General features: G+C 31.7%; 2 protein-coding genes across 3 annotated transcripts; both read left to right on the top strand.

Moving 5' to 3' along the window:
• Positions 1–497: 497 nt before the first annotated feature.
• LOC133669012 (uncharacterized) lies at positions 498–3,043 on the top strand. Its single transcript, XM_062089029.1, has 7 exons — positions 498–852; positions 1,215–1,397; positions 1,687–1,754; positions 2,102–2,204; positions 2,372–2,464; positions 2,853–2,896; positions 2,986–3,043. Exons 1-7 carry the CDS (start codon positions 649–651, stop codon positions 3,041–3,043), a joined length of 753 nt encoding a protein of 250 aa, XP_061945013.1. The 5' UTR covers positions 498–648.
• Positions 3,044–13,961: 10,918 nt separating this feature from the next.
• On the top strand, positions 13,962–17,867 carry LOC133668918 (NAC domain-containing protein 30-like). 2 transcript variants are annotated; one of them, XM_062088924.1, is made up of 4 exons: positions 13,962–14,244; positions 15,527–15,706; positions 16,240–16,511; positions 16,975–17,867. In XM_062088924.1, the coding sequence occupies exons 2-4, from the start codon at positions 15,553–15,555 to the stop codon at positions 17,506–17,508; spliced, it is 960 nt and encodes a 319-aa protein (XP_061944908.1). In that variant the 5' UTR covers positions 13,962–14,244; positions 15,527–15,552; the 3' UTR covers positions 17,509–17,867. The 2 variants fall into 2 exon arrangements, with proteins under 2 accessions (XP_061944908.1, XP_061944909.1); XM_062088925.1 differs by lacking the exon at positions 13,962–14,244 and having other exon boundaries at positions 15,259–15,706.
• The last annotated feature ends 7,323 nt before the right edge of the window (positions 17,868–25,190 follow it).

Genomic DNA, 25,190 nt, shown 5'->3' with positions numbered 1-25,190 from the left:
TAAAACACGATTGCCACTTGCCACACTTGATCCTTATATTTTATGAAAAACTGCCTAATATATAGGGATAGTAAAAAAATCAAAAAATTAATTAAATTAAAAAAAATAACTGAAAAAAAAATTAATTAAACTGATTAAAATTTTAAAAAAACTAGCCGATTCAGTTTGGTTTCAGTTTTATAAGTAAAAAACCAAAAAAATCGACCGAACCAAACCGAAACTGAAAAAACTAAGCCAAACCAGAAAAATCGAGCCAAACCGAAAAAATCGAGCCAAACAAAAAAAACAAGCCAAAACCGGAAAAAACCGAGTCAAAACCTAGAAAACCGAGCTAAATCAGAAAAAATAAACCAAACCGATTTGAACAGAATTTTGTACTAAAATACCAAACCAAAACAGTCAATTTAACTTTAATTTTTTAATTTTAATTTAATTATTTTTTTTATAAAAATCAAACCGAACAAAAAATTATATCACCCTCCCCGATCTCTTTTAACTTTTTTTATTGTAAAAAATGAAAAAAAGAAGGACGCAAAATGAAGAGTAAGTACAGAGAAGACACCCCCGATCCCCATCAAGCTGCTCCTCCTCCGACGAAGAAACCCACTCTACCAGTGAGTTGGCGGCGCCACCACCGTCGGAGAAGTGATGGGAGTTCGAGGAGTGAGAAGGAGAGGAAAAGAGAAAAAGAAGAGGAGAGAAGGAGAAAAGACAAAGATAGAGAGAGGAAGAGAAGAAATTAGAAGCCCGAATCACCAGCATCCGGTTCCGAGGAGAGGGAGATTGAGAGAGTTCGGATTAGCCCAGGAGATGTTGAGTGCATTTCATAATGTTGGCGGTGACATGAAACAGGTAAGTCTTATATTTTCTTTGTAAATTCTCCCTGTTTTTTTAGTTATCTCCTGTGGTTTAATTATGGGATTAGTTTATATGGTTTAAGATGTGAGCTTTTTGTTTATATATATATATATATATATATATATATATATATATATATGAAGCTTTTATCACTGAATTATGTTCTAAGACAGAAAACGTAGCGTTATATGTAAAGTAAATTCTAGGTTGATTACAGTGATTAGTAGGGAAGAATGGTTTTTGTTCTGAAATTATGAGTTAGGGAAATTTTTATGAATTTTTTTTAGAAGATATGAAACTCTTCAGTTTGGACTGATTTTGTTTTTTCTTTTGGGAAATCTTTGTTTATATTATAGCTTCTCCAAATAATTGATGATGGACAAGTTGTTGACATAAAAGGGATATCTGAAAGGTCCTTGATCAAGCATTTGAATAAACTTTTTATTTCGCTAAATCTCAAGGAAAATGGGGATAGGGTTTTTTTGCTGCCTCCAAATGTTCGTCCTAATTTGGATGTTGTTGGACCCCTGATTCAGCTTGTGCAGAGCCCAAAGAGCAGCAGCTCGATCATTCTATTCCGTCTAATGATGTGGATTCTATAACACCAGACACGGAACATATAAACAAGAAACTAATGACAATAATGTGGCAATGCCATCTTCAAGAAATGATGCTTCTGCTCCTAGAAGAAGGTGATCAACTTTCTATCTTTCACTCTTAGGTCCAAAATTTTGCTATGTCTAATTCATTTTTATACTAATGAAAGATGTCAATGATCCTGATCAAAGGGATTAGTTATTTTTTCATTTCCTTATTTGGTTGGAACAGATTCCCTCTAGTCTTGTTTTGCAGAGGGAGGCTCTTAAGAGGCCTAGGGGTTGCAAGCTAGTATTATGGTATCTGAGAATCCTCTTTAGCAAAAATCTCAAAACTAGTGGCTTTAATGATGGCAAAGGAAAAGTGTTTATGTTGTTTCGAATTAATTACAGTTATTTTTCGTGCCTTTCATAAGATGGGATGTTGGTTCCAGAGATTTTTTGTCTCAGAATTGTTTTTTGGATGTGTGGTGTATAGTTTAACCACGTGCTCTTATATCCTTTTTCAACATCCTAGGATGATGAATTTGTTAAATTCTACCATGCAAGTAGTCATGAACTCTCTATCCATCTGTTTTTTTTTTTTCCTTAAAGGGTAAACAACATTTATAATTGTGTTATATTGGTTTTCTTTTATTTAACTACAGGGTGATTGGCTTTGAAATGCCATCTGCTGAGTTACTTGCTGCAACAGCAAAACTAACAGAAGCACAAGCTGAGCTTAGGTTTTTCACGAAATGTTTTTCTTTAGTAGATACTTTCTTTTTTTAGACCTTTTGATGTGTTTGCATAACATGTTTTGGTTTCTACATTTTTATTAGCTCTGGTGACATATAATTGCAAGATTGCTCTGTTTGAATGTAAGTTGATGTGCTGTCTATATGGTGTTTAAGATGTAAAATTCCAAAGAAGAATAGTTGGAGGAAGATACTGAGCTACTTATAGGACCTGCCCCACCTGCTATTGTTGCCGAAGCTGTATCAGCAAATGAAGCAGAGCGATTTGAAGAGGTGCTTTATTTTACCTGTAATGCAATCTTTATCGTATTTTAGCTGATTTTCCACTTATGTTTGACGACTTACTTTTATTATCCATGGTTGTTTTTTTTACGAGTATTTTAAAATTCTAATCTGGTTGTATTTAGGTTGTCTTTTTGATCCTTACAAAACAATTCATGGATTGGAGTTTTTTCCTTGGAATTATTTTAGGTCTCAAAGTCTCCGGTCATTCTGTCATCATCCGTTTTCCATAAGTTCAGAAGTAGAAAGAAGTTTTAAGAATCAAAGGAGATGATTTCCTCCTATTCTCTTTGATATATTATGCTTCATGCTCCTGATCTTGTTGCTGACCTCCAATGCTGTTACTGTTTTAAACATTTTGTGTATTTCTCTTTTGAAGTCTTCATTTGCAGCTGTCTTTCTCATGGCACAAGCATGGAAAAGGTAATTCAGAGAATTGTGGGGTTTGCAGTTTGGATGTACAGTTATCATTTCTGCCTTGCACTTTTGCCAGTTGTTTTTCTTTTTGTTAGAATCTATCCTAGTGCTTGCATAATTGGTAATGTGTCCAGAGCTGGAAGTTGCATTTAACTTTTTTTGGCTGCATTCCTGTTTACTGTCTTGTGAGTTGATGAAGTTTCATCATTGAAACCAAGAATTAACCATCTCGGCATCTCCCTAGGTACTGGAAGCTGTCACTTTTGGTGTGTCCAGACAAGTGCTCTCATCCTCATGCCCACCAAGCATTTGTCAAGTTGAATAAAGCTCTTAAAGAGCTACATTCTATATGTAGAAACTCCACGTTCTAAATATTTGCTCTAAATATTTGTAATAAGTAAATGTTTGGTGTAGAGTTATACAGGTGAATAAAGAACTCTTCCATGGCACTTTCCCTTGATCTTTAAAACTCACGAGGCGGATGTTCTCTAGCGTTCAAACAAAGAAAACTGCAGGGAGGGGACTTTACGAGGAAGAAACAAAAACGAAATACTGTTCCAAATCTAAAACCCTAAACTGAATGGAGTTTTTTGTATCAGATAATCTGTTCTCATGGGACACATTGTTCTAAGTAAATTAAATCAAAATAAAAATATGATATACTCCTCTCTGGGGGTAGCTGGGAACAAAATATGTGTAGTATAGAGACAAGGAAACAAATACCTGATAATAAACAGGAACAAGAGAAGGACAAACTCGACAAGCAATCATCAAATCATCTATGTCTGACAGATTTTATATTCATGAAGCGAAAAAGGAGTAAAGAGAAACAACTTTGGTTGTAATCGAAGTCTAGTCATTATCATCTCAATCTAAAGCTATAAGAAGCCTCTCTAGAAGGTTTGTTAAAGTCATTTTCAGGCATGGTTAACCCTTCTATCTCTCTATTGTCCTGTCCTAAAGTTGTATTTTAAAAATGTTTATGAAAAAAATTTGATTTTTTTAATTTTTTTTATCGTTTTGATGTTAAAATAAATTTAAAAACAAAAAATATTATTTTAATATATTTTTCAAAATATTTTAAAAAATAATATCTATTATAGAACCACAAAACAGGATATGATTACAGGGGTTTGAAATTTTTGTGTGGTGTATTAATGTAGGAGGGACGCAAGCACACAACACAGCCTCCCCTCTAGTCCCACAAACCGCCCCAGAAATACCCCACTTCCTTGGTTTACACTTATTTTATGGTTGCTCAGGCAACCCCACCCCTTGTTAATAAGATTAACCCCTAAGATTCTCAATTAGCTTCTAGATTTCTTTTAGCCTACAAAATCTTATTGTTTTTTTGTTTTTTTAATATTGGATCATGAAATAATCGATGTAATTAAAAAAAAAACGTGTCTAAAAGAATCCGAATCATGAAAATAAAAGTATATATAGGTTCTGAATTTGAATCCCATGCACCTTAATCAAATATAAAATATAAAAATATAATGTCCCTAATTATAAAAATAGAGCTATCTCTAATTAAATTGTTCTTTCAAGGCTTCATTTTAATATAGAATTACAAGTATGGTAGTTGTTATTTTTAAAATGCTTTTCGTTTAAAAATAATAAATCAAAATAATATGTATTAAATTGTTCTTCCAAGACTTTATTTTAATATAGCACTACGAGTATAGTAACAGTTGCTTTTTAAAGTGCTTTTCATTTAAAAATAATAAATCAAAATAATATATATTAAATTGTTCTTCCAATAATTCATTTTAATATAGCATTACGAGTACGAGAATAATTGCTTTTGAAAGTGTTTTTTGTTTGAAAATAATAAATCAAAATAATATATATTTTTATTTTTTTAAAATTATTTTTTATAGTAACATATGAAAAACAGTCTAAAATAAAAAATTAATTTTAAACAAAAAAAAATAATTAAATTTTTTAAAAAACATAATTTGATTTAAACTCTTCGAAGCTAGCTCCGCAACATAATATTGTTCTTAGTTTTTCACGCTTTACAATAGGGGGCGGGGGGAGGGGTGGAGTTGTTCATGCTAAAACAATGACCGACCAATCGAGTGGTGATTGATGCACAAATACCTTATATATACAGCAAGTGGCATATCTTTTCATGGCCCCTAAGCACTGTCCACATTTTACTGATATATATTTTTTCCAAGATAGCAATAATGCTCCCCCCAATATGCTTGTTTCTGGGCAATGAAGAGCAGCTAGCTGCCATGAGTTCTCATTTTCATGCAATTGGTATCAGTGTTTTACATCCATTGGAAAAGGGAATGATCGAAGCTGTCTTTTTCACACTAAAATTGTCTCAAATAGTTCATATATAAGAATTAAATTGGTTAAACTAAGTGGTGAGATACACAGAGGAGCTTCTGTTGAGGTCACGTTGGTAGGCACACACTCTAGCTAGTGGTACCGGCCGGCCGGCCATGATAGATGCAGGTGAATAACCGGCCACGAGAATGACAGATACAAGTGGCTTGACGAACTTAACAACATGAGTGCTATCAATATAATTCAACCTCTCGTTTGACTTACAGTGATAATAATGCATATAAAAGTGAATTAATGCCATTGCTGTTTTAATGTCCTGGAAGGATCAATTATGAGTTCTCTGCCGCCTATATCCCATGATTCGCTAGCCATTTGTAACCAGGTGTTTTTTTTAAGTTATAGATATCAGAGATAGTTTATAGTATTTTTTATTTAAAAATATATTAAAAAAATTATATTTAACATTAGCCCATTAAAATAATTTAAAAGTAAAATTATATAAAAAAATTAATTTTAAACCAAAAAAAAAATCAAATTTTAATGAAACACTATTTTAAACAGTTTTTTTCCAAACATAGCCTCATTCGTAGCTTCTGTAAATTCTACCGTTTGGTATCAACTTAATTACCTGTTGGCTGTTGCTATCAGCATGGGGCTAGTCCTAGGCAACCCTCTTTGTCTAGCTGAATGTGGGGTGTGGGGTCTCGATCGAGTCTTATCCATAGTTGGTACTCGGAAAGTTAATCAAGTCAATTTAGTTTAGCCATTTAAATATTTTATATAATTCAATTAAAATTTTAATCCGAATCAAAATCTAAATTTCTCCAACAAATTCATCAAATCAAATCGAATTTAAAAAATATTAACTCTTACTTCTTGTTTCATAAAAAAAAAATTATTATCAAAAAATCATTTCAACCAATAGCTAAAACTATTAGATAAGGTCCTAAGATATGATTTATATTATTCTCTAATACACTCCCTTGAATAAAAGTCATTTGGGCTTGAAACTTGTACATGTCCATATTACCTTGTGCTTGATTTTTTTATCAAATAAACAAGGATAATGAGATTCGAACTCGTAACCATTTGGTCATCAAACCTCTAATAACATATCAAAGAACCATCCCAACTTAATAACTTAAACTATTAGATAAAATCCCAAAATATAATTTATATTATTCTCTAAAACTTACACATATTATTATCCCTTTCTTAGCTGTGATGGCTCTTTAATTTCACGTTGGACAAAACTATTGAAGTTATTTGGCTTCTTCATATTATTTCCTTTGTGCTTTTTGGTAAAAAAGAAAAGGAAAATTCTTTTGTTCCCTTTGTCTAGGAAAAAAATGCTATCTATAACCAGTACCGTTACAAGAACAAGACACATGAAAAGTGAAGACAAGAAGTTTGTGTTCCATTGGTGTCATAAAGCATTTTTTCAAAGTCCAAGTCTTTAATTATGAAGCAGGAGATGGATGCTTGGTTTTAATTTCTTCTCCATGATCTCACTGCGTGATTTCAGGTTTTGACGACTGCGTTAATTTCATGCACACCAAGATAGAGTCTAATCATGTCGCAGTTTCTTTCATAACTAGGATTAATTAGTCGTTGTTTTCACCTCATAAATATTAATATTCTTGGGAGTTAATTATCTAAATCAATTAGTCCCTGTAGTTTTATTGAGAATAATTAATTAGTTTATGAAATAAATTAAATAGTTCATTAATTATCTAACTCAATTAGTCCCTATAGTTTTCATTCCACTTACTTCTCTTTATTCTATTTTTTTAAGAAAAAAATATATAAAAGATAAATTACAATACCCCTGAGATATCGTGAAAGTACAAGAACCATAAAAAAAATTAAAAATTTGACAAAAACCCTCGTATTATATATATCCACAATTTTTAAAGTAATTTAGAAAAAAAAAACTGAAGAAATATTAAAAATTCGATAAAGAACATTAAAAGAGAAGCTCAAAATAAAATTGATTGAAGTAAAATAGTGAAATCAATATTGTTCATGTACTAGAAAATATTGACCATGTCCCATTTTTCTTATAATCTTTCCCTAATTTCTCAAGCTCTTAATTTCATTATCATTTTTAAATAATAATTAAGAGAATTTTTGAATAATCTTTGTGATTTCACAATATTTCAAGAGAGTTCTTGTAATTTATTCAAATAAATAAAATAAAAAAAGGAATAAAAAAACATAAGGATTATATAAATATTTATGAATTTTGTAAAGTTATAATTAAGTCATATTCTTGGTAATATTATGAACACGTTTGTGTTATAAGGGCCCAAACCCTCTTTAATCATGGTGGTGCCTTCTGATTTGCAAGTTATAGCTATATATCCTGATTCCAGCATGATGTGAAAACTGCAGATCAAACCGAATCATTATGTTTATCAACAAGCTCTGATCACCATTATCATTGTAATCTTGCATTCTGAAGCTATACAAAAAGCAACCATCTGCTATTATGATGACTCTTTCAACCCCATGGCTGCCCAATCTCAAGCTTAATTTGTTCACACAGGCCATGCTAGCTAACCATCTCTTTACTCACTGATTTCAGGGCATGCTACGTACCCTAGATATCCTGTTCGATCTGGACATCATGAATGGTTTCAATCATTGCAATTCACACACTTTATGTTATCTGTTAAGAAAAATATTGACCTTCCGTAATGAAATATATTAGCCAAATTCATAGGGTTTCATCATTTGTAAATCTAAACTTTTCCCGTTCCTCGAATGGATCCACTCAATCAATTCACCTAACCCTCTACAAATTCTTGATCCTGGAAACTACTCCTTAAGAACTCGATCGTGTGTTCATTGAAGTAGTTCTCTCATTCTAATTAGGAATGACATTAATGGTTTGGATACCCATCCGATTAACCACCAATTTCATAGCTTATTTGGCAATGCATTTGATTGGATTTACAGTCATAATTGACATACCAAATGTCACAAACACTTTTACTTCTAGGCTATATAAAATTAAACCCATGTAACAAATAAAAAAAATGAAGAAGAAGAAGAAGATTACGCCCGTTTAGTTTAGTATTGTGGTCAAGTGTAGTTGGAAGTGCAATTGCAGATGTGAAAAGGTACCTTTTGTAGCACTTAATTTCACAGAATTTCACTCCCAATAACATTACCAAAAATTAATTAACATGGGAGATAATTATCACTAACTATGGTTGGGATAAATGGAGAAATTAACAAAAAAATTAAAATAAATAGTGAAATGATATAGAAGTAAAAAGTTGTGGTAAAATAACATATTTTTAGATGTCATAATTAAGAATCGTGACATTTAATTAAATATTACCGTTTCCAACCGTGATATCTATTAATTTTTCATGAAAAAATTTATTTTTTTTTATATTATTTTCTCAATGATTAAAAAGGAGCAAAAATAATTGATTTTGCATAACATATGTTTTCATGTCAGATTATAAGTTTTTCTTTTTACACTAATAGCATATAAACAAAGATAAATTATTTTTGCTGCAAATTAGAATTAAGTAATCAATGAGGCTGAAAATTGAGTAATTACCTGTCTCTCATGTATAATTATATATCTTTAATGGAAAATTAATATATATCACAGTTATAAATAACGACATCATTTAAATATTATAGTTGGAAATCGTAACATGTAATTGATATTAATATTCGTAACCATGACTTCCAAAAATATACTATTTTACCAAAACTCCTTGCTTTTATGGTATTTTGTTATTTATTTTAATTTTGTGTCCTAATTTTTCATTTTTTTCCTATGGTTGCAAGAAGGATCCATACACTCACAAGTCACAAAGAAAGTGGGTCAATAAAAACAATTTAATTTATTTCTTCTTGGATACCAACGAGGAAAACAGGACTTGTATATATAAAATCAAAAAGTAGAAAATTGCTGTTGCACGTCAAAGACTGCAATCGGTCACTTTCAGGCAACAGTCAATTATCAGAATCTAGCACTAGATCGTATACAAGCCCTTTTTACACGCCAGCCATAATAAATACTCAGCCTATCTGGGCTCTTACATTAATTAACACAAGAAGCACTTATTTCTCAAATGACAAAAATAAATAAATTAATAAATAAATAAATTTAATGGATAGAAGAGAGCCTTTGTTTGTTGGTTTGTATAATAAAAGCACTAATTTTGTTAAGGACTTTTCAAGGAATGAAATGATGAGCAATGAAGCTATCTAACCATCGCTAATCAACGTTCGGAAGAGAAATGTAGCCAGTGAGAAATGGTCATTATCAAATGTAAAGAAAAACCTTATAGTAATATAAATAATTGTAAAGAAGGATAGTCGGTAGATCGCATCACATTGTGATGATTTTGTAAGATTGAGTTCATGAGATGTATGGTTGATCATGACATCGGGACCCACATCCAATGGAATGTTGCTTGGTATACAAAAAATAAAACAAAGTTTTTATTTAACAAAGACACCCTTTTCTTCTTCTTCTTCTTCTTTTTGCAAAAATCTCTTCCTGGGGAACTACTCCCCGCTCTAGAGAGTAAAGTATTGTTGAATTCCTTGTAAATATATCCACACCTTAATCATATAATATAAGGGTATAAATTTGGTGTAGTTTAACTAGTCAAGTTCTGAGTTCGCTAGTTCATTTAAGGTTATCAATTCGAGTTTCATGAATTCCATGATTACTGGAGGTTTATATGATCGTTAACTTTCAAAGTTCGTAAAATTAATCGAAATACACACAAGCTGACTTGATTATCAATGTTAATAAAAACAAGAGGGTAGAAATTTGTAGCTTTAATCAAGGAATTAGACAGTGAAAATGTGTAAAAAGGGAGGTAGCTTGTCGTTAGCTAATGACAGGGAATTCAAATGGTTGCTCAAAATTTCGTTATTGCAAGTTTTAGTGGCTAAGAAATAGCATGGTTCTACATGGAATACTTGACCACTTGTGCTAACTTTTGTTTTGTCAAGGTGCGTGCGTGTGTGGTGAGAACTTCGTAGGATCTATAATCTGTCAACGCATGTAAGGCTAGCTTTTTGCATAATGCACCGGCTTACCAAGGAGCTTATGATACGTTTAGATTTTGAGATAAAGTTTGAGGTCAAAGTAAAAATTAGACAGTGACACTTAGGTAGTGAAAGATGACATAAACTGAACAATAATGATCTAAGCCTTGTTTTTCAACCTCTGGTAAGTGAAAACGAAAGGAAAGTAGGAAAAACAATGTGTCATGAATACCTCAGGCTGAAGTAGAAATATGTGTTTGATATTGCGATGTAAAATAAAATGATAATTTTTTTCATTTATTTTTTTAATTATAAATATCAAAATTATTCAAAACAATAGTTAAAAAGGATGATTAATTTTTGAGTCCCCCAGAGAAATATAAATCAGGGAAGGTGTAGGGTGAACTACCAAGGATGAAAAGTTTGCTCCACTTTTTTTTTAACTTTTTCTTAATTTTTCCAGTTCGATTACTTAAAAAGTTTAATATGTATTCCACTTTTTGGCCCTAAAAGGCATATCTTCTTCTTCTTCTTCTTCTTTTGTAAAAATATGTTTGTTTTTATCAAAAGCATTGTTTTTTAGATAAAAAAACTTGTTATGATTTAAAAAAAAAAGTTTTGATAAAAAAGAAGAAGCATGAATCGATCATTTCCATGCCACCGGTATGAAAAAATATAAGAACAAAAATTATAACAAAATTATATAATGAAAAATAAATTTATATGTTTTATTTTCATTGAACATTGATGAAGAAAGTTTTTTTTTTGTTATAAACTTATATAATATTGATATCTGTTTTTTTAACACTATCTCTTTTCTTCCTTTTAAACCGACAGTCTCTCTGCTTACACAATATACATGGACTAAAGTGATAAAAATAAAATTTAAGATCAAACCATAAAATCTAAAAGAACATGGAGTAGATACGCAAAACATGAAACTTACTTGAGAGACCAATTAAATTGTAGTTTTTCTCATCTTTAGAATATTGTAAATGGGAAAGGCTCTATATTTTTCATGTTAAGTTTGATGTTCATCTTTCAATTTTGCTAAAACTATTTTTAAATTCTATTTAGTAAACTAATTTTTAATTTAATATCAAAGTATTCCATGCCCCCATCGAATACATAAGATCATGCAAACCAAAATTGATTCCAACAAATAAAACTATGAAAACATAAAAATAAAATTTAATGGCAAAAGTGTAGAAAAACCAAGGAAAAGAAAAAAAATAACAGAAAACAATAAAATATAAAAGAGGACTTGTATTTTTTTAGTTTTCTAGTGGGAGGGGTAATGGCCCTAGAAGCTCTCAAACAATCAAACGTAAGAAGTACGTAGTGTATAAAAATTTAGGAGACATGAAGTATAGTTAAATCCTAATCCGTACTGTTTGGACGCAAAATCACACCTAATTTTATTTTACAAGTTAATTAATGCTAAAGGGAGAATTATGCGAGGTCCGTAGGGCAAAGAACCTCCTTGTCATCTTGTCACTTAATTAATTTCCTTAGATTAACATCTAATCACAATGATAATCAGCCCTTTAACGACCCTTAATTTCTTATAGACATGGCATATATACTCATGGTGGATAAGGTGGATGGAAGGCGCCCGACTTTACTTTCCGAATTAATGACCGAAGGCCGTGTAAACAACGACTCCCTCAGTAGAATGCAAACAGACCTAACTATAATTATTCACCCTTTTGTTTTTTGTTCTTTATTAAAGCATTGGGACTCAGAAAAGAGTCAATTCTTCACACATGATTTTGGACCATCTAGCTATCTATTCGTGTCAAATTTGTTTGAATAGACTTTTGGATTTTATTCCCATCCCATCATCGATCGTGTGAAGAAATAGTGCATGTTTGTCGGTTCTTGCTTTCGTTGGGAGGCTAAATTCCCACTATAAAGCTGCACTATAACTGTTTCTTGAATCTTGAAAATCTATATAACGAGCTAAATATTGCATCCATGCTATGTAATTTTCTCCAATATTTTTTATTTTTTTTTCAATAATTAGCCCGTGGCTGGATGGATTATATCCAGATGATGTGTACCACAAACAGTGAGTGTAGTTCTAATGGTTTTCTTCCCTCTTCTCCTCCACTAGTGACAATGTTGTGGTGCTCTTCTGGCCTGCTGGTTGTGGTAGGATTAATGACTACCATGCTGCAATGGCTGCAAGGAAACCCAACCTCCGAAAAAATGTACAATTACACACAATAAGCAATGTATTTGGTTTAACATTTTAAAAGTGTTTTTTTTTAAATAATTTTTTTTTGTATTTTTAATAATTTTAAATTGTTTTGATGTGCTTATGTTAAAAATAAATTTTAAAAAATAATAAAAATATTATTTAAATATATTTTCAAGTAAAAATCACTTTAAAAAACAACCGCTATTACAATATCAAACTGGTTATAAAACTAATTGTTTGTGTGTGATCTAGAAGCCCCAAAACATTTAGGTTATAAAGAAATAAAACCTTATCTTGTAGGGTGTTCACTTCACTTCAAACCATTCATATAATTGGTTACATTAATATTTGTTTATTAGCTATGGTTAAGAAGGAAAGAAACCCTTTAGAGTACTTAAATCGAAGATAGAGTTAATTATCCTTGCTAATTAATTAATTAATTAATTAATCTCACAATACCTTGTTTCTGTAAGAAACAGATTAAAAAAAAAAAAAAAAACGTTAAACAACGCAAAGCTTGAAAAGGACACATTGGTCTCGGCGGGACTAATACGGACCGAAAGAAAACAAATTTTGAGGAGAACACAAATGATTAGCTATTCGATATTGACAGCTGACATGGAACACACGTGGCCGAAGAAGAGAGGTGCCAAATGGCAAAGGGCGGCGCACCAAACAGACAACGGAAGCTGGTTTGTGGGAGTTAGCTAGAGAGAATGACATGATCCAAGAATTAAGACATTATTACTAGGATTGTGTTTGTTTTTATTATTCTAGGATAGTAATGTGTTTAGTCGAAGAAAATACAAAGATATAAATATAAAAACAAATAATTTTTTATTACTTTAAAACAAAAATATTAGGAAAACATGTTTTTTCCTATTTTATTTATGTCTCTCCTCTATTTCAAGAAAATAATGTACAAAACTATAAAAAAAAACGATTTTTCTATTTCCCTGATCTATTTCAAGAAAGTAATGTCAAGAAACTATACAAGAGTTTTTTTTTTCTTTTTTCTTGATTTAATGGGAGCATGATAGAAGGTTATCTTTTCCCATTATATAATTATTATTGAGAAATCATATTTTCTAGAAGTTGAACCTTACTTAACTAATTGAAATCAGTCATTAGAAGTCAAACCTTGTTTAATAAAGCTACCCCATATAAAACATGCTAGGGCGTGTTTGAGAGTGTGGTTGCGGTTGCTTTTTAAAATGCATTTCACTCAGAAATGTATCAAAATAATATTTTTTTTATTTTTTAAAAATTATTTTTGACATTAGCACATCAAAATAATCTAAAAACACTAAAAAATATATTATTTTAAAGTAAAAAAATAAAAAATAATTTCTTTTTAAAATGCTTTTAAAACACAAAAATTATGTAAACAAAGCATATATGGTGAATAAAGTTTGTAGGAAAATAAATCTTAGGAAACAAAATTGCGGTGGGGGGTGGCGTGAAAATTTGGTGTCACGCCGTCCAAACAAACCTTTCTTTCATCCTATCTGCCACCCCACGCGCAATCAATAACTTCTTCTGTAACATTTCTATTTTCTGCTACTGCAGATAGGGTGTGTATATATATTAATGTTCATCTCTCGAACAGAAAATAAATTATAGCTTTCTGTACCATAGAACAGCAAGATTCATCTCTTTTGCATATTAAAAGCTCCATCCCTTTTTTCTTTCCAGCAACATTCACCCATTGCCAAGACATCCTCTTTGTCTCTCTCTCACCCTCCTTTTCCCGGCCCTTCTCTTTCTTTGATCCGGTGGGCAGTCGAAGAACAAAGCGAACTCTCATTGCCTCTCTGTGAGTATATCAATAATCGTGTAATGTGAAATTGGTTGTAGTAGCATATATATACATGTATATTTCTTTTGTGTTTGGATATTAGAGTTTCAAATCCAAATGTTTGCCACCAACTTTATATAAGGGCAGCACAATATGCTAGCTAGAGGTTGCATATATTGTTAGATGTACTTGTTTTTCCTGATGAATTTAGGGTTTGTGATGCAGAAGGCCAATATTATTAATTCGAGAGTTCTTACTTGTCACTGAAATTCTTTGTAAATAAGTACTATTTTGCTTGCACATACATTAGGTCACATAATGTGGTTATTAATTAACCCAAGTTGGAGATCAAGAGTTTGAATAAGCAGATGCCAACATGTGTAAGTTTATGAAAGGTGATGATCCCTTGAAGTTTAGAGTTAGTTCATTATTAAGAAAATAAAAAGAATGAGAACATCTAGACATCATGAGGAATAATACTGGTGTTTTGAGGGAGAGGGAGAGGGAAAGGGAAAGGGAAAGGGAGAGAGATCTAAGCATGTGTAGCACAGCAGAGAGTATGTGGCTGTCATTGATCAAGAGGACTGCTGGCCTGTGCTATTGAGTGAGATAGTGTCGTAGCTAGCACACGGGGGTGGTGGGTGTGAAAATGTTTTTCCACCACCAGTAACAGGGAGTGCACTGCACTCAAAGAAACATAACATGCTTGTGCCAGCAAAGTCAAGCTTTCCGGCCAACTTTTGTGTTCAATATACTTCGCCAAAGTTCATGCAACAAATTAAAGACAACAAATGGTACTTGGCTGGAATAAAATCTATGTTTTGATTGGTGGGTTCCACGAATTGTCTGCCATTTTTATCTGTGAAGATGACTTTATAAATACATAGCTGAAACACATGCAGGACCACTTCTTCATGGGTCCACGAAGTAGCTAGGCATCATCATAGCTAGCCCTAAGTTAAGAGTTTAGGAATGGATATTTTGGATGTGAAATCATGATGATAACATTAATTCATTCAAGGGCAAAAGCATGTGTGCAACTTCCCATCACCTTTTACAAACTCTAGCATTTCACCATGTTGAAGTCATACATTTCTTCCAAAGTTTCCTTTGATTTCAGGCCTACGCTAATAGAGCCTTTAAGCTTGTGTTTTGCTTGTGTCATTCACACAAATTTGCTCATTTCTAGATGTGATAAAGAACGTAATCAACATGGGTAAATCCTTCAAAGGATTCTTATGAACATGCTATTTGATCTCCCTCGATCCCTCTCTCTCATTATCTTCATGTTACTGATCAGGAGCTTGAAGAATATTATCAGTGGAGATGGAATCCTGTGTCCCACCAGGCTTTAGGTTTCATCCAACAGAAGAAGAACTTGTAGGATACTATCTCAAGAGGAAGATTCACTCACTGAAAATCGATCTAGATGTTATCGTTGACATTGATCTATATAACATGGAGCCATGGGACATCCAAGGTAATGAAAAATCCACGTCTTTTGTATCGTAGCTAAGAACACTATTTCAGGAGCTTTATATATATATCATAATCATACAAACAAAACTACATGCCCAATTTGAAATTTAACACCGAACAGTTGCAATGTTGCAAACCCTACTGGCTATATAGGCTTTAAACTATTGATTGTAACGACACCAAATAAAAAGACGGTGCACTAATGTTCGCTCTAGTCAATGCTTTCTCTTGTTCAAACAGCCATCCCCATTTGAACTTAAGAAGAAATATTCAAAAGCGGCACTCCTTTTATCAAAATTTGACACATACTTTGTGCCAGGAAAAGTTTTTTATCACCTAATGAACTTAGAGGGAAGATACAGTAATGGGGATAGACCTAATGAAATATTGACTTTATTAATTAGGTGGAGACTGAGAGTAATGGGAATGGACCTAAAAGGAAATTAATCTATAATTAGCTGCTGGAAATGGGTTTTACTGGATTCCATTAAATGTGTGCTTTGTGCTAACTTAAGTACATATCTTAATTTGCAGCCAAGTGCAAGCTAGGGTATGATGAACAGAATGAGTGGTATTTCTTCAGTCACAAGGACAGGAAGTATCCGACCGGAACACGGACTAACAGAGCCACTGCTGCCGGATTTTGGAAGGCAACAGGAAGGGACAAGGCCGTGCTCACCAAGAACAGACTTATTGGGATGAGGAAGACCTTAGTGTTCTACAAGGGACGGGCACCAAATGGAAGGAAAACTGACTGGATCATGCATGAATATCGTCTCCAAACATCTGAGCATGGACCCCAACAGGCAAGTTCTTTCTCCATTCCAATAACAACACTTTTTTCTTTTTCAACAATATTGCACGTACAAAAGCATTCTTTAAACGTTCTTTCTTGGAGGGAATATATAGCTCCATAAACCGATCGAACAAGTAATCACACTTTGACATATTGACTATAGCTAGCAATTTAAAGTACTTTCGAAAAAAAATTAAATATTACATCAATATTACAAAAAGCAAATTATTAAAAAATAACTTTTACCTTCACGAAACACCTAGTTTTTGGGTTGAGGGACTCTTTAGCAAATATTTAACTCTTTCACAAAAAAAGCATTCGTTACATTTATTTTATCCTCTTAATTAGAGCAATACTATTTTTAAATTATCATGATCATGAACTTACAAATTAATATTACTTGGTGTACGTATAAGCTAATATTTTTGGGTGGTGTACGTATAAGCTAATATTTTTGGGTGTGAATTGCGCAGGAAGAAGGGTGGGTGGTTTGCCGGGCATTCAAGAAACCAATCCCTAATCAAAGACAAGGATTTGAAGCTTGGAATCATGCTTATTATGTCAATAATATCAGCCATGCTAGACCTCCTTCATTCTCAGATACAGTAACTACTACACATACGGTTCATCCGAATCAAAGTGCAAGTTTTCATCAGCCTTTTAGCTCGAGTTCGGACCTCATTTCACACCAAGAATTTTTGGACAATAATAATCGGCTTGTTGAACTCCCACAACTAGATAGCCCTAGTACACTTTCAACAAGTTTTGCTCCCAAAGAAGGTAACTTCCACCAGACCAATGAAGATTACGATGAAGAAAGGAGCAACAATAGCAGCCAATATATCGACTGGAAAAGTTTGGACACCTTACTTGCATCACAAGTGAATGATTCCAGTACTTCATCATTTCCCCTTCAAAATTTTCCTTCTATAACGCAAAACTATGACCTAGCAGCTGGGCAGCAAGACCATGTTAGCCATTTCCTTGACTGCTTTCCTGACATATAACAAAAGCTCTTGCACTTACAATGTTGCGATTTATTTATGTAAGATGATGTATTCATGGTAATAATAGTGCTATAGTAGGAGCTAAGGTTAATGTCTTGGTTTAGAAGTTGCATGCTGATGATGATCATGTATTTAGGTGAATGAATATGTCTGTGCTAAGAGGAGAATTCGCATGCAAAATGAATCTCCTGCAAGTTTAGAGTCATAGGTGAAAGTTTTGATTCACCTTTCTTAATTCTCCCTTTGCTTATGTTGTTCCATAATTGTAAATTGTGGATCATTGCATGCATATATGTACTTATGATCTTGTGTTTTCACAATCTCGTGTTGTGTAATAATGACTGTTTCTCTAGGCCTTATTCTTCACTCTTGCTTGTTTTGACATTGTATTGTATTCTCTACTTATGAATGTTTCCCTAGCCGTCATTTTTCACCTCAAGGACAAAAAACAATCATAAAACTTTGAGATTTGCCCTGAGCAGCATCTTGATGAACCATCCTAACTGAGCCAGTCTCTATTTGCCCTTGCATCTACCATTGTTGTTAAGAAATTCGAACCAAAAATGAATTAGGCAAATATGAACTTAATTAATTATAGGACTTGAAATTACAAAATATGGTGCTTTGTTTAATTACACATAATCGGTTTTTGTTTTCACGTAGCAGAACAAAAATTTAAGGATGGCAAGAGAGAGAGTTATATTGTCGAGAAATAATCATTTATTGAACTAAAACAAAGACTCCATGAAACTAATGTTTTGTAAGAAGAATACCTGGATTCATGAAAATCAATGGCCTAAAGCTAGCTTGGAATATAAAAACAACACTGCAAATTACAGACCATAACTGGTTGAAAAGCATTGAATTGCATCTCGATCGCCTGCTGGAATTTCAAGAACAAGAAATATTGATATCCTTCTGAAGCATCTAATCCATCATAAAAAAAAATCAAATTATTTAATCAGAGCATGATACATTACACATCAATCCACAGAAATATACTCATTATTGGATGCTGAAATATATAACATCAATGGCATATATAAAAGCTAGCCCCAAGCATCCTTCGTGTCTTCTTATTGTTAAATTAATGTAAAGGATATTTGATGAATTCATAAGAAATTACTTTCCACGACCTTACCTCTAGATTCGAACCCAATATGACAACAGTGGCACAAACTTCTTCTCAAAATAATAATAAATAAATAAATAAACTAAGCCCTTCTCAGTCTTTCACCGCCGACTGTGAGGGGAAGCACTGTTAATCAAACCGTGCCTCTTCTTTTTGTTTTTTTTTTAGTTCCTAGGCTTTTTTACACTTTGATCCTTAATTAATTTCTTTTATTTAGTCTTTTAAAATTGCTTTGATTTATGGTTGGTGCCATCACTCGGTTAATTCTTGATTTAGCAAAATAAAATTTAATTTAATTAATTTAAATAATTAGAGCTACAGAGAGTAAATTTGAAGCTTAAATAAATTTTCAGTCCTTTTTTTCAATATTAAGGATTGATTTGCACCATCATAGGATGTCTTTTTTATTTCAATCCCTAATTTTTTTTCAATTTGATCGATTTGCATTGACTTTATTTGTAATTTGACTTGGTTGTTTGTTTTTATTGCCTTGATACAATGATCTTGCAATGTCAAGAGAAATTTTCAGTGCTTGGTTTTGCAAAATAAAACAAAATTTAGCTAATTTAAAATAATTGAGTGTTAAGGGACCACAATTGAAACTAAAACAATTGTGGGGACTAGGGTAACCGAGTAGAGAAAATAGTTTGGTGAGTGCAATGCATGTGCCATCATGTGAAGGCGACCGTGGTTTTTTAGAAAAGCATAAGGTGTCATCTAGCATCCAAACTACGGCTTTATCAGCGGCGTTGGAAGCATCCCATCGAGCATTGTTTTTAAAATCGAGAGTTAACTCATAAAATCGGATGATTTTACGAGATAACATATATCTAATGTGCAACATCGGACTAAAAACTTGAAAACCAGTAAAATCAAACTTAACTCGTGCAAAATCAGTAAACTCGGTCCAATTTTACGAGTTTACTAAATTTGTAATATGAATCAAGTCATGTCCAAATTTGGCCTTAAAATGTCAGCTGACCAGTTTTGCGATATTGAACATATCTTTCCAACCGTACATCGGATAGAGCTGAAATTTTATAGGGAAATATTAGACACATGAAAATATATTGCAATACATTTTCAGGTCAAATGGAGTTCGGAAACATAATATTTCAAAGGGTCAAAGTTAGTAGATGAATCTTGTCAAATATGTCAAACTAGACCTTCATTTACTGTTTGGGACATATCTGGAGCTATTGGTAAAATTTTATAGCGATTAAAATTGGACTGGAAACTAGACATCTGAAACTTTCCAACCATATATCATAAAACCCAGTAATTTATCTAGATGAGAGAAAATGACATGTTTAAAATCAAAACTAAAATCTGCCAAAAATATACAAAAATTGAAGATTCGTGCTACATAGAGGAATTTTAAAATGAAGACTTTTTTTATTATTCTATTTTATTTATTTATAATAATTATTTTTAATTTTAATTTTTTTTTAGCACATTAAACATTGTTTAAGGGTTTATTTCATTATTGAATTTATGTTAGTTAATTATTAGTTTAAACTCATTAGCTTGCAACCCGAAAAGGGTCCATTAAGACTTATTGTGATGAGAACAACCAAGTTGTCACCAGGTACATATGTACTTCCTACCATTCAATGATTCCCCTGCATTGAGAAGTTTTGTTTTGAGACTTTTTATTTCTCCATATCATTAATTTATTGATTCATACTATCTATCTATCTATCTATCTTATTTTGTTTAGATCACTCATTGATTATAATATTGTTGACTCATTTTATCAGATTTTAATGTAATTTAATTTCTTAGTTGGAATTGTCAATATATAATTAGTTAAAAAAATTACTTATAATTTTACGATCCGAGTTTATATTGTATTTTTTATGTCATGTCAAAAAAGTATTTTTGACAACCTTGCCATCGAGATCTTCCTAATGGTTTGATTCGTGTCGGTGGAGGCCTCGTAGTTGATCTTCAGTGGGCTTTTTTTTACTTCTCTATTTTTTCTCTCTCCTCTCCCCAGAAATCATGTTGGCCTGCAAAATTTGAAATATGTCCTGTTATTTATTTTTTTTAATTTGCTCTTTATTCTTTTGATTGTTATTTATTTTATTTTGAATTCTTTTTTGATTGATTTTTTTTTCTCAATTTCATCTCTTAGCATTTGATTTCATTTAATTTTTATATCAAATTTGGTCCCCAGTCTCTTAATTTTTATTTTTTTTATCCTATTCTTTATCGATTTTTTTAATTTTATCCCTCTATATTTGGCTTTATTTTATTTTTATGTTAAATTTGATTCTCATTCTTTTTCTTTTAATTGCTATTTTTTTTGTCTTTGATTCTTTTTTATTGAATTACTTTTTTAATTTTATCCTTTAGCATTTTATTGATTAGGGATTTGGCTTCGTAATTTGTTTTTTCATCCTATATGGTTAGGCCTGACCTCATGGCCCAGGTCACAGGTTTTAAAAATTAGCTCGAGTTGACTTCAATCTTTTTTTAGATCATTATTTTATTTTGATTTTATTATTCAATATTGAGTTGGTTAGAGATTGAGTTTCATGTTTTTTTTCACTTTCTTTTCTATAAGGTTATCTTGATCACATGTCCTAAGCCGCTGCTTAGCAGGTTAACCCCAATTAACTCATGTCTCTCTCTTTTTTTTTTTGTTATTTTTAGGTTGATTTTTTTTTTAATTTCACCCTTCAACATTGGTTTGTTCGAAATTTGAGTTTCTTTGTTTTATTCAATTTACTTTTTATGATGTTATTTAGATCTCACGACCAAATCGAGTATTTGGCATGCTTACTCGGGTGTACTCGAGTAGGTTTTTTATTCATTTTTTAATTTTATTTTTTTCAGTTTCTTCCTTCAATATTTGATTTTTGGGATTTTTCTTTGATTTTTTTATTTTACTTTATTTGAGGTTATCACGTTCACATTTCACATTTAATTTCTATTTGTATCAAATATTGTGAGAATATCTTTTTGTAATATTGACAACCATTCTTTTTTAGTTGATCATTGTGTTTTTTAATTCGATTTATTTATCATCATTGTCTATTTTTCTAATCATATTATTAAATCAAATCAAGTTAATAACCTGAGTATCATATTTTTCTTGTTTTTTTAATAACTCTAATGTCACCTTAACATCTTTTTTTAACTTGAAAAAAATTTGACCGCATACCATTAATCAAGTTTATCACTATAGCCAAGCTTCATATCCTCTATAGCCAGTCAGGATTCAAAAAGTTTTTTGAAAAGCCTATCTTCGCCTCAATAAAGTCTTTCAGTGATATGTTTCATTCATCTTTCCCATTACTTAAATAAAATGAACCATGAGATCAGGTTCAAGATATTATCATTACTGACCTGATAATTAGACATCCAACCTGAATTGTAATGACCCAATTACAAGAGCGAAGCTCTACCAACTAAGTTATATCCCCTCGAGCTAAATGGAGCATGAATGAAGGAGTTAGATGCTTCTTTTATTCTTTTCTTTGGAAATCTAGGCCATCCTGGATTTGAACCAGATAAAGCAAAGGTAAGACCTAAGGCAAGATCGAGTTAGCAAGATTTTCTGATAGCTTATTGACTTAGCTCAACTGAAGGAAAGATATTAAGAATTTCTAATCCTAGACATCAAAAAAACAAAATTCTCAATGTTTATAACTACAAAAAATGTTGCTAACTTTTTTTGGCATCAAAATTGTAAGAAAAATTGTCTCAAATCCTGGATGTAAAGGCCAAAAATGGATGCTCAAATGTCAGAAAGGATCTCAAAATAGGAAAAAATAAAGCATTTGGCTCGCTACTCAACTAGCTAGCAAGAGAGAGGATTGACTATTAGAATGGACTAGTGGAATTTGATTAATGAGATAATTACGGAAAGTAAAGCTATAATTGCAAAAGATGATTGTGCAATATGCAAGATAAAAGACATGAATAAAATAAAAAGACGCTTAACTACTTACTCAACCGAATGAACCTTAACAATGAAAATATCATTTATGCCAATAATTATTGTGTTAACCAAGAATATTCTATCTATTTTCTCTTGTCATTTGGATAAAATTGGATAATAATGAAGCTAACAAGGGTAGATATATAGAATTCTCCTTGATTAGCATAGATTAAAAAAAATAGTTTAGCATAGACTGCTAGAAATATATTTAGAGATTTGAAATGGATATACCAACATCAACAATGAAGAGTTTTTTTAGAGGAGAGGTATGTTTCTTTTGCATAAAATATCTTACAAATAAAAAATATTTTACAAAATATTTTTTAATGGTGATGGTGGAGGGGGAGATAATGGTGAGGTAGTGGTGGTGGATGAAATAGTTTGATGATATTATAAATAGATTACTAATCGTAAAATATTTTATGAAAGGTTATGAGTTGAAAATAGTTTTTAGCAAATGAATAACTAAGTTTGAAGGTTGAGTGTAAAATATTTTTCATTGACCAATTTTCCTATAAAATATTTTATGAGAAACAAAAACAGAAAAATATTTTTTGAAAACAAACACGGGAAAATCTAGAGAACATTTTCATGAAAAATAATATTTTATACAAAATATATGGTTTCATTTATAGATTATACAACTTAACAGGTTGCAAAATGGACCTCACACCTAGGCCTAGATGTGATAAAGAATGAAATTAGACTCATAATACTAACCAGTATAGAACCATGCACTACAACGTTTGAACATGCAAGGCACCAAAATGAGATTGTGTCTTCAAATGAGGAACACCTAGTTTTTAAACTAAGTTAGTCACCAAAATTTCAAATTTTCTATATAATTTTTTTCACCACCTCTTGAAACTATAAGATCTTTAGAATTTTACACCACTTAAGAGTTTTATTCTAGGCTATGATTATGATACAACAAGGATATTTAAATAAGATATAATGAATGAATTATGGATCTATATGCAATAAGGGATTTGTTTTTAGGAATCAAGAATATAAATCTAATTTAGTATTCACTTATTAGTATTACACCTATTAATGTTATGTAAGAAGCCTTGACTCCAAAAAAGAGGTTTGACACATCAAATAGCCAATAAAAGATACCTATTTGAGGGTTTTGACTAATAAAAAGGGAAGTGAGTTTTTTTTGGGAGAATGACTAGTTAGGAAAAACTAATTTAATCAAGATTATACGTCCAAAAATAATAATGACATCTCTACAAGAGCTATGATGGAGCCACTTGGGATCAATAAACTCTTCGCACTATAAGTTCAACAACTGGAATAAAAGGTAACTGTGGAAGAGGTCAAACAAGCAATTTGGAATTGTAATAGGATAAAAGCCCTAGGTCCTTGTTAGTCAAAATCGCAAGTGCATGAATGTTAAGATCATCATTAGTGATGAAGGAACTCACTTTTATAACAAGTTTGTTTGAAGCACTTTTGTCTAAATATGGAGTTAGACCCAAGAGAGCAATGGCTTGTCATCCAAAAAAAAATGGCCAAAAAAAGGTGTCAAATAGGGAGGTGAAACAAATTCTAGAGAAAACAGTTAATGACTCTCGAAAGGATTTAGCAAGAAAGCTAGATGATGCATTGTGGACTTATCGAACAACATTCAAAACACCACTGGGAATGTCTCCATATCAATTAGTCTTTGGGAAAGCATGTCATCTCCCTATTGAATTAGAGCATAAGGCATATTAGGCAATGAGGCAGCTAAATATGGATCTACAAGTTGCAAGTATGAAACGAATCTTACAAATCAATGAGATGGATAAGTTCCACAATGAGTCTTATGATAATGCTAAAATATACAAGAAAATGACCAAGGCTTGGCATGACAAGCATATCACACGTAAAGAGTTTATCCTTGGTCGACAAGCGTTACTCTTTAATTCACGACTTTACTTGTTTCCTGGTAAGCTTAAATCACGATGGGTAAGGTCATTCATGGTTGTTAAGGTGTTTCCTTATAGAGTAGTGGAGGTCACTTATGATGAGAAGGGAACATTCACAATGAATGGGTAGCGTCTGAAGCATTACGTGAATAGGGAGTCAATTAGCAAGAAGGATGATATTCTTTATTGATCCAAACAACCTTTTTATTTCTCAAATGTGGAGGTGTACTCTTATTCATTTGTAGAATCAGTTGTTCTCTCTTGTTTGGAACTCTTTCAATTCAGAGCACTACCATTTAGAATAAAACATATATTAACTTATATTTATATTTTTCCAACATTTCATTGAAAAAATCTTAATTCATATAATTTTAAACTTCTAATTTATCTTCTTCATTGATGGATCCTATAGCAAAGTATAGGATATCATTTTCATCATATATCTCTCAATCTGTGTCTTTGAAAACATGTCTTTGGAGGTAGTTATTCCATGTAAAATAGATAAAAATCTAATCTTAGATTCTTCCATGCTAAGTTATTTTAGCATCGAGTCTATATACATGGGTAGGGGCAATCTAAACAACCTTTAAGATCTATCTCTATAGATCTCTATATCCAATATATAGATTGTTTCTCCTAATTTTTTTATTGTGAAATTCTTGGACAACCAAAACTTTACTGATTA

The sequence above is a fragment of the Populus nigra genome, chromosome 12 (genome assembly GCF_951802175.1).
Source record: "Populus nigra chromosome 12, ddPopNigr1.1, whole genome shotgun sequence".
Lineage (NCBI taxonomy): Eukaryota > Viridiplantae > Streptophyta > Magnoliopsida > Malpighiales > Salicaceae > Populus > Populus nigra.
The sequence above is the reverse complement of the archived record's forward strand: the minus strand, read 5'-3'. Positions and strand labels throughout refer to the sequence as shown.

Excerpts from the sequence above, each read along its gene's own strand:
- LOC133669012 (XM_062089029.1), top strand. The coding sequence starts at position 649 with ATGGGAGTTCGAGGAGTGAGAAGGAGAGGAAAAGAGAAAAAGAAGAGG. Across the intron at positions 1,755-2,101 it reads GGTTGCAAGCTAGTATTATG|GGTGATTGGCTTTGAAATGC; the intron begins GTATCTGAGAAT and ends ATTTAACTACAG. Across the intron at positions 2,205-2,371 it reads TCACGAAATGTTTTTCTTTA|TTGGAGGAAGATACTGAGCT; the intron begins GTAGATACTTTC and ends AAAGAAGAATAG.
- LOC133668918 (XM_062088924.1), top strand. The coding sequence starts at position 15,553 with ATGGAATCCTGTGTCCCACCAGGCTTTAGGTTTCATCCAACAGAAGAA. Across the intron at positions 15,707-16,239 it reads GGAGCCATGGGACATCCAAG|CCAAGTGCAAGCTAGGGTAT; the intron begins GTAATGAAAAAT and ends CTTAATTTGCAG. Across the intron at positions 16,512-16,974 it reads CTGAGCATGGACCCCAACAG|GAAGAAGGGTGGGTGGTTTG; the intron begins GCAAGTTCTTTC and ends TGAATTGCGCAG.